General features: G+C 39.3%; 1 protein-coding gene across 1 annotated transcript in view; it reads left to right on the top strand.

The window, feature by feature from the left end:
- ZNHIT6 (zinc finger HIT-type containing 6) overlaps positions 1–10095 on the top strand; it is a 54214-nt gene extending 44119 nt beyond the window's left edge. The window contains exons 9-10 of the mRNA XM_004699281.2: positions 4271–4395; positions 9147–10095. Of these exons, the coding sequence (XP_004699338.1) occupies positions 4271–4395; positions 9147–9187 (166 nt within the window). The 3' untranslated portion in view covers positions 9188–10095. The remainder of the gene's footprint in view (positions 1–4270; positions 4396–9146) is intronic.
- Positions 10096–10124: the final 29 nt, after the last annotated feature.

The raw sequence follows: 10124 nt of genomic DNA on the forward strand, positions 1-10124 counted from the left end.
CTTACGGTAGCAGAACCCTTCTCCTTAGGGAATTTTCACAAAGATAAAACTGTCACTAGGACTCCGTGGCTTAACAGCTTGCAAAGGATTTCAAGCCTCCAGGTTTAGGACTTTGCCAAGTCAGACTCTCTGACTTTTGTCTTGATAATGGAGACAGAAACATGGCATTAAGAGGACTTTTGCTTCTTAGAAGGAAATCTGATATAAAATAATAGTTTGAAGGTTGTACTAAAAGTTGCAAGACTGTGTACTTAAGATGGTATTTACACAAAAAGATAAATGTCATTTCTTGTATTAAAAAGGTTCATCGACTTCACCCTTTCCTAAAATTTCTCTTACTATGTATATTATTTTAGGCAAATAGAAATGTAAAAGCTGCTGGGCTCATGATTTGAAGAACTAAGCTGTTTCTGCGTCTTCTCATGTAACCCTCAGTGATTCTGTCATTATGTCCATTCACAAGCATGGGAATTGGGTTAGAGAATTAAGCAGCTCTCCCATAATCACCAGGTGATGGAGCCCAGCTTAACTCAAGAGTGTCAGACTCCAAACCCACGCAGCCTCTAACTTGACTTCACTGGACTCCACGTCCATAAAATGCTGCTCCGATTTGTGCTGGTCGCGTTCTTTGAACAGATTACATCATTTATTTGTTCCTAACGAGCAGATATTAATAGTCCCTCACAGTAGCCATGAATAGAAAAATCAAAGAAGTTTTTGCTGGAAGATGATTTAGTGAGATCCGATTTCCTGATACAATAGACTAGAAACCTGAAGCTTAGATGTTAGCTGACAATAGATTTCTGTGATTAGAAGTTAACAAAGTTGTAGATTAAACATCAAAGTTCACTGATGCTAACCAAAACATTCTTACACCAGATACTAGATTTTTATTGCACTTGAAGAAAAAATGTATTTTAAAATGTATTGGTTGACAATTTTGTTGGATGTAGTGCCCTCTTGGCACATAAAATGAAGACCACCACCCCTTTAATTAAACAAGTGTAATTGGCATAGTTTTAAGATTGGAATCATGTATAACCTGTGATACAGTGATTTTTAAATGTCTCTCAATATGTGTCTATCTGCTGGGAACATACTATATCAGTAAAAATACTAGATGTTGATTTCTATGTCTTATGAAGATATATCTTACTATGTAAAATACTTTGTTTGGAAATCTATAGAAACATAATAAAGGTATAATATTACAGAAAGCAAAACATTAGATGAACACTAAAAATTGTGTACCAAAACAAATGAAGTACAGTTTTGTATCATCACATTTTGTATCATCACATTTCTTCAGGCAATATCTGACCATGTATATATCCCTGGTGCCAACTGTGGAATAGTTGAATAAAAATAGTTTGAATAAAAATCTATTTTATTCAAACTTGAGATACACACTAAAAGAAAAAAACTCCCAGCCATAGAATTGATTCTGACGCATAGTGGAATATAGAATATAAAGGTAAACTGTCTACTATGGGAAACATTTGAGCTTTTTCAACTGATGTACAAATTGGAATTAAAGACAGAATTAGGAATGGAATTTGTTCATAATCCAAGGTTGCCATGTGCAATACGATGCTTGCATGTCTAAATTACCGAAGGCCCTATTTCATAGACTATATCGTGGAGGTAAAGCGACACATGATTGTAAATGGAAAACATTTGGAAAATGTTTCTTAATAGAAGAAACCTTATGATTAAGTTAGAAAGTACAGAAGATAAGTTATTAAATGGGTAGTGTACTACTTGTTCCTATTTAAGAATTCAAGTGCCATTTACGTCTAAGAAAAATTTAGTTACACCCATTTCACATTTTGCTTCATAAATTAATCTTATACTTTGGTGTCTAACCTAATCTCACTTTCCTCCATTGTATAATTAATCTTTTTTTTTAACTTCGGTTTAGTTCAAAGGGAAGTAATGTTTAAAAGATGTGAAGCAAAAAAAAAAAAAAAGATGTGAAGCATTTAATCCTTGAATGCTGGAACCACTTTTAAAGTGTTACAAGCACATCTGCATTACATTAAACTGGAAAAGAATTTATGTGCTCTGTGTCCTATGGATATTCGGGTGGCTGGCTTAGGATAACTGAATATTTTGCATTTCAAGTTTCTTTTCACCATAAAAACCTCCTGCGATTATAAATGAATGACTTAATTCCAGGGGTGGGATGTTGGGCAGGCAAACATAAGTAAGTTGTCCTCGCGCTGCCTACTGTGTACTTCTTAAATAAGTAAGGCTTTATGGTGGACTTGACTTTGGGTTTTTTTAAACACCTCAGTATTCCCCCATTTTAAAAACTGTTGCGTAACACAAACTTAGAGCACCACAAGAAGAGTTCTCAGTGTCCTGCATGTCTTACTGAGCTCTGAGTTGTGCAAATAGTTTGTGATTGATTTCAAACAAAATTACAGCAGATTCCAGTGTGTCCTGATGAAAAGTTCCTTCTTGAGCACCTCCCTGGTGCTTTCTTGAGTGGGAGAGAGACAAGCGGGATTAGTGCCATCGTGTTGGAGAGGACCTTTAGTTTCACTCCAAGGGCCGTCATTGATCCTGCCTGCGCCCTGTGTTTGCTGTTTCCATTCTTCCCTCACTGACCCTCTGATCGTTGTTGTTGGGGAAACGCAGCCCAGTGGGGTCGGCACTTTACCACAGAGGTGAGTTCAGCTCTGGAAGTGAAGGACAACTAAGGATGAGCCTAGTTTGGGGGCCCCGCCAGCCTCTATCTGAACAGTAACACTGCTTTCTTTTATGATAATGGTTTTGTTCCACATTTTCTTCCACTCTATCCAGGACCTTTTCAGAGAAGTTGGTAATGGTCAATAGTGCCATCGAGTTCTTCTGGTTCTCAGGTCATAGAAACAGATGACTGTGTAGTCTTTTAGTCTGTTGGACTGTAATTCTTTCCATAAATCTTTTTATTTTCATTGCTCTTCTTCCCTGTGGACTAGAAGAGACCAATGGTTACCCTTAAATGACTGCTCATGAGCTTTTAAAAAAGATCCCCGTCACTTACCCCAATAGAACATCGTCTTTGGGAACTATGTTATGCTAATAGATCCTGGTGTTCCCCCAAGACTCTGGTTCTGATCCCCCAGACCTAGCGGCTCATTCTGTCGAGGTGTTTGGCTATGTCTAAAAACTTTTTCATAACTTTGGCTCCTGTATGCTCCACCACATTCAATGGATATATTTGCAGCAAAGGTAAAATCACATATACAAATAGTCTATCAAATCTCTGTATATATTTGTAAGTATATTCCCACTCCCTCACACACCTGTTTAGCCTACATGTTTTTATCTAAGCATTTACTTGTAGATCACCACTATTACAAGGTTGTGCATATAACAATATTTGCCTCTGTTGCTCCTAATCTTTGCAAGGGTCCTAATGTCTCACCCTGCCTCCATCGTTGTTTACCATCCTCCCTCTTGGGTGGGTGCATGGGTAGGTGGGCGCGCGCGCGCATGCGCGCGTGTGTGTGTGTGTGTACGTACTTGTTAGATATTATTGCTTCTCCTTCACCCAAGTTAACACCTGTCTATCCACTAGCCTGTATTTCCCCTCTTCCTCTGTAGGAATGGTCTCATAGCATATTTGTCCTGTTGTGATTGACTAATTTCACCTATCATAATGTTCTCCAGCTTCACCCATGTTATGAGGTGTTTCAGAGATATATCGTTATTCCTTACCATTGAATAGCATTCCATGATGCTATTCAGACCCAGCTTCATCCATTCCTGCACTGGTGGGCGTTTGGCCGTGTCCATCTTTTTGCTGTTTTGAATAGGGCTGTGTTGAACATGGAGTGCAAATTATCTATTTGTGCCTCGCTCTTAATTCTCTAGATTAGATAGCAAAAAGAGAGATTGCTGTCGTACAATATTCCTGTTCCCAACCAGAGTGGTTGTGCCATTTTAGAGTCCTACTAGCAGTGTCTTAACGTAGCTTTTATATGAACATCAGTCTGCATTCATTATTGATATGGAAAGTAGCCCTTTGTTCCAGAGCTTTCCTAGTGCACATCAGATATGACTTTTCTAGTTTTAGAACCTCAATAATAATTTTCCCACCTGGTTTTCTTAGACTATCAGACTTATTTTAAGGAAATAACCACTTAATTTAGTGTCATTAATTTTTTTGTCCCCTGCTTATATAAGGGATATTTGTATAGCTGATATATTTGTTTTTACTTATCAGTCTATTTAAATATTAATGGTGCTTATGTGTTTGTTTTACTGTTTTATTAATAAGTTATCACGAACTGGATCCTTCCAAGAGTCTCTTAGAAAACTTGAAGAACAAAGTGATTATGGAGTACCCAACATTGCATGTGGTATTAAAAGGGTCCAGTAGCAACATGAAAGTTCTTCACCAGAGTAAGTGTAAATTTGTTGTAATGTTGTAGAAAATTGTTATTGCAACCGAAGTACCATATATACTAGAATATAAGCCAACCCTAATATTTGCTGGGGCACGTAATTTTACCACAAAACTGCATTGAAAATGTGCTGAAAAACTTGGCTTATACACGAGTGTATACGGTAATTACTTAAGAGCCCTAATTTGTGGGGGGATGTTTTCCCTGTGCAGTCCCTGAGTTTTAGTCTGTACCTGTAATTAATACTATGAGGAACTAAGTAAATAAGCTGCTGTTTCTGTCCATTTGAGAGCTTGTACCTTATATTAATTGAAAATGAATGAATCAGATTGTTGCACCATAATAGGGTGTTCTTTACTACGTTTCTCGTGTTTGTCGTTTTCTTTCTTAAGCTAATAAATCTCTACGTAATAATCTTTGTGTTCAGAAAAATGCACTTCCTAGTTGGAACTCTTCTCAGCTTTCTCAGATTAGTGATTATGAGATGCTTCTGCTGTCTTAGTTTACCTAAAGCCATAAAGTTGCAAAAAAAACATGATATTTAAACCTTTGGCTGCACTGCTGTGACCCTTTATCATCTTTCTAATCTCATAGAATATCTACTTGTTTGTTTGTTTATATCTTGTTCACATTCCTTAGTATGTTAGTGAGTCTTTAGAATTAGGAGCCCTGGGGACGTACGACTTTACCTGTTGAGCTGCTAACAATTTGATTCCATCAGTGGCTCATGGAGAAAGTTCAGGTTATCTATACACGTGAAGATTGACAGTCTCAGAAACCCACAGAGGCCATTCTACTCTGCCTATAGGAAAGCTGTGAGTCAGTATAAGCTCAATGGCAGTGAGTGAGTGCTGGTTTCTTGTTGTGTGACCTTGGACGAGTTGGAAATCAATAGTATTTTTCCCTTTGGGGTAAGTAGTAGAGTTGTATCAAAGGTAATATTAGAAATGGATAAAATTTTTTATCCATTTTTTTTAAAATATGTGTAATGGTTTAGTGTATAATAAAATGACAACCCATATTTGTAGCTACTAACTAAAGTAGGTTAATTGTGTTTCTGAATATAAGAGGATAAATAAAATTCAGTAATTCTATTAAAAGGGGGAGAGCGGTTATACAACTTAAGACTCAAATCACTGGGTACTACTTCCAACTACAAATTGAGTCTAGACCAAGTGTCATTATTCCAAACTCCAGAGAACCATAGAATCCTTGAATTATATTGAACTCCATTAAAAAAAGAAGAATATTATTTTAAATATATAATTCCAGTTTCATAGTTACCTGAACATTATAGGCCATATACTACCCGTAGCTGATGTTGCAAAATTTTCTCTGTACATGTCTATAGCTCTTTTTCCTTAACAAAAGATTTACCCCCCTAGAGTGTCCAAAATGCTTGTCCAGGCCACAATTTGAAACTAGATTTAATAGAAATGACATACCTAAAAAAGGAGGCTGACACCAAGAGCTCAATAGACAATAAATGTCTTGAAAATAATGATGGCAAGATCTGTACAAATACGCTTGATATAATTGATGTATGAATTGTTAGAAGAGCTATAAGAGCCCTCAATAAAATGTTTTTTAAAATTAATTAAAATAGGACATGCCTAGTAATAAATTGTGACTCTCTAAATGTTGTATTTTTTCTTAGAGAGGTGTGTGTGTGTGTAATTTTAAAATATTCAACTGTATCTTCTCAAAGTACATTAGAAATTTCTGTTTTAAATAGCTCGTGTTGCATTTTAAAAGCTGTTTAAAACCCTCCTTCATAGAACTCACATAGCTCTCTTTCTCCATGTTGGTCTCAGGGAAGTGTGTTTAGTACTGTGGTTGGTAGCCAGGGCAAACACTGTCTGTATAAATAAACACAGCACACACAGCGCCTCTGTCACCTTGTGTTGCAGTGTGCCTTGTAGGGAGACTTCCTGTCATGAAGCAAAAAGAAAAGACTGTGTCGTAGTGTCCATGCAACCCAAGGAAGTCCCACGGAGCACTTTCTGGTCCACAGCATTTGCTGCTTAACTTACCTCCAGGAAAAACAGACGACATGGGCATTCAGGGCAGAGCCATGTCAGTAGAGGGACCATACCAGTGTTGCCTCACCCTGAGGACACATCTTAACTATAACTCAAGGTTGTACCATACACGCATATCTTAATGTAAGTGCTTTACAAAATGCCATGTTCCATTGGTGGCCCCTTGATGAGGGAAGGAAGTAAATAAGAACAGGGCTTTTTATTTTATTCCTTTCCCTCCCAAGAGACAAAAACTTGAGTTATGAAAATACTTCTAGTTTTCGGGAAAATGCAGATTCTGAGCTAGGATTCAGAGTAGTCTTCACCCATGGTGGTGGTTATAATGTTTATCTTGATTATAGATTGCCGTAATTTCTTTGAGAGTCAACCTGCACTGGTGGTCAGTAGACCCGTTTTTGTTTAATGTTTGCACTGTAAAATATGTGTGGTCCCTACACGGTTAAGCAGTCAAGGCCGCACTCTGTAGAAGAGAAGCAGGGTGCTGCCTGTTACCCCAACTTGTTTCAATAGTCAAATGCTCAGAATGGGCTTAATTGGTGTAGAAACTCTTGTTCGACAAAGTTAGAATCACATGTTTAACTTACTTGATAAAAAGCATACTAGAATTCAGTCCTAGAGAAAAGAATGGCGCCTTATTGGATGATGAAACTTAACCATCTCAGTAGGTGTATAAATAGAAATATAATGCCCAAAACTGCCAGAATATTAAAAAACAAAAACAAAACTCACTGCCATCTGACTTATAACCCTGGTGGTGTAGTGGTTAAATTAAGTATTGGGGTGGTAACCACAAGGTTAGTAGTTCAAAACGAGCACACTGCAGGAGAAAGAGGAAGCTTTTTACTACTCAACAAAGCTAGTCTCAGAAACCCACAGGGGCAGCCCTACCCTGAAAATAGTATAAAGCTCCATTATTTTAAAACATCAGCAGAATGTATTTCTCAAGGATGCCTGGTGGCACAGCGATTCAGCCCTCAGCTGTTAATAGAAAGGTCCACCGTTGAAACCCACCAACTGCTGCACAGGAGAACGATGTCGCACTCTGCTTCCATACGTAGTACGGCCTTGGAAGCACCGTGAGACATTCGGCTCTGTCGTATTGGAGCACACAACATCATCTTATGGAGCTGAAATTAGAACATTGGCTATAATGAGAAGGCATTACATATAAAATTATTTGAATTAATGAAAGCACCTGGCATAGCAGATAACTCTGTTCAACTCTTGAGTTTCTTGTTGGCCAGTAAATCCTTTCTTCTCTCTCTCTCACTCTCTCTTTCTCTGTCTTTGTTGTGACAAGGTGGGGGAAGGTGAAGGGTGGGTTTTAGGGCCAAGAGCACACATGTAAATGAGCTTGATGTCATCATAGAGGTTGCATAAAACGCTGAAGAAGCCAGAGGAGAAAACAACTAGCTGTAATATGGAGGTGGCCGGAAGTACTTGGTTGCGAGGAGAGGCACTGGAGCTTGGGTGGAACCTTTTCCATGCCTTGGTGACTCACTGAGCTGTAGTTAGCTGCCCTTGAGTTGGCCTCTCACTTGCGGCAGCCACAGCACATGGTGAAACAAGACAGGGCTGTCTACCCGCTGGTGTGATTATTGTACTCAAATCCAGGCACCATCCACAAATCCCAAGAAACTTGGCCGCTGGAATAGGAGGCAAAGGTCCAGATTTGTTCTTTGTACCTTAGTTCTTATTCGCTGTGGGCCCAGCGCATTCACCTTCTCTCTAAGCTCCATTTTTCTTATCTGTACAAAGGCGATACTCAGCTGTGAGTCCCAAGTAAAATATCTATATTCTTAATTTTGTAATTTTCACATTTAAGGAAACAAAGATACATTATTTCCTTGTGACTGCATACTAAAATAAGCCCACTTGCCAGCAAGTGGGTTTTGACTCACGGCAAACCTTTGTTTGTCATAGTAGAACTGTGCTCCATAGGGGTTTCCGTGACGGATCGTTGCAGAAGTAGATTGCCAGCCCTTTCTGCCCAAGTCCCTCTGGGGACACCTTTTGGTTAACAGCTAAGTGTTAACTGCACCACCCAGTGGGTCTAGCTTCATTATACAGCAGATTATTAGAGCTGGTTCCCATTTTGCAGATAAATAGTAAAATTAGAATAGAAACAATGATTTGCAAATACTAATTGGATGCTTCTTCCTTGCTGTGCTGCAGGGTAGAATGATGTCTCTCCTTCAGGAGAACTCAAGTTCATGAGTTAATTTGATGGCTCATTGTAAGTAAGGCAGGAGCTTTCAGATGGAAGAAAGGAGCTGACATTAGTCTTCTGTCAGCCCACATGTACTCTGTACACATGTACTGACCCCCAACTTCAAGTTAAAAAAAATGAAATCATGGAAAAATGTATTCCAATTCCCGCCAGCGGTGCTGCATGATCATAATGATCTATTCAGTGCTGCAAATGTGGGACCCTCGCCACACCACGCAGGGCCGTTCCATTCCCGAGCCTTCCACAGCCAGGAAGGATGTTACCTCACAACACATAATCACCACTTTCAGATGGCGTTTCCCTATTTATCGTGGGCAGGATTGTATATCCTGGCTTCCTGGGGACATGACATGGCGTGTCAGCCCCTGGGAACAGTGCCGCGGCTGTGCATCAGGAGGGAGGGGACCAGGGGAAACAGAGCAGGCTAAACAGAAACACGGTAAACACTTGACTGTATGTTTCCTTCTTCTTTTCCAGTGGAAAGGGAATCCACCAGAAGGGTCGGCAGCGAGAACTGAGCCTTCTTCCGGAAGAAGGCGAGCCTTCTCAGAGACCTTCAGAGGACTGCCCACTGGCCGGCTGCTGGAAGAGGGGGATTATCGGGGGGTGGGTGGCAGTTTTTGCTGGTCTGAAAGTAATTAAACAACCTGGAAGGAAAAAGAAAAGGTTTTAAGATATATTTTGTAACCTCTTGAGTTTACGTATAACAACCCTTTTTTGCACCTGATCAGTTGAGGACTCATTAGAGCCTAGCTTTTAATATACTTAATTTAATAGACTGGAAGCTTTTTTATTTTTTAGTTTGGTGCAGAATCCTCTGTTGGCTGCAAAGTTGGGCGGTCTCTTTAGTGGGATCTCACTAAACGGGACAGCCATGTGGCACCCTGTTAGGCTGCAGGACAACTGACCGTCACCGGCTGTCCATTCTCACCCTTGAGGTTTCTATGTAACTTTTCTCCTGAGACAGCTGATGGGTCATGTTAGCACCCAGTACGAATGTCTTTATAAAGACTCCATATTGTTAACAATGACTTCTTACATTCGACTAAGAAAACTACTGGCTGCGCACTACGTTATGAACCATCAGTGCTACTGAATGTGTGCTCTTGTTCACAAAGTGAACTGCTTCTTGCTGTGAATTCTCTGCTTTACTTCCTCTTGACAGCCACACAGGGGTGTTGCAATGGCTAGTTTTATGCTGTTTGCAATGGCTAGCAAAAACTATAATGAAGAAACCCTTTGGAACGCTTCGATTTGTTATTCAAATGTATATGTGTGTATTTATGTGTCTTCATGGTTTAATTTATACCTTATGGAAGCTCTGTGTGCATTGTGATCTCACATACTGGAATTTAAGTTTCCTAATTTTGCTGGAATTTGCAGTTATAAAATCAATGTGACTATAAAAGAGTGAACGATTATTACATCTGCATTGCATCTGTGTACTTAATGGTT

Source organism: Echinops telfairi, unplaced genomic scaffold, assembly GCF_000313985.2.
Source record: "Echinops telfairi isolate 266 unplaced genomic scaffold, ASM31398v2 ScPeMD7_443;HRSCAF=831, whole genome shotgun sequence".
NCBI classification, from domain to species: Eukaryota; Metazoa; Chordata; class Mammalia; order Afrosoricida; family Tenrecidae; genus Echinops; species Echinops telfairi.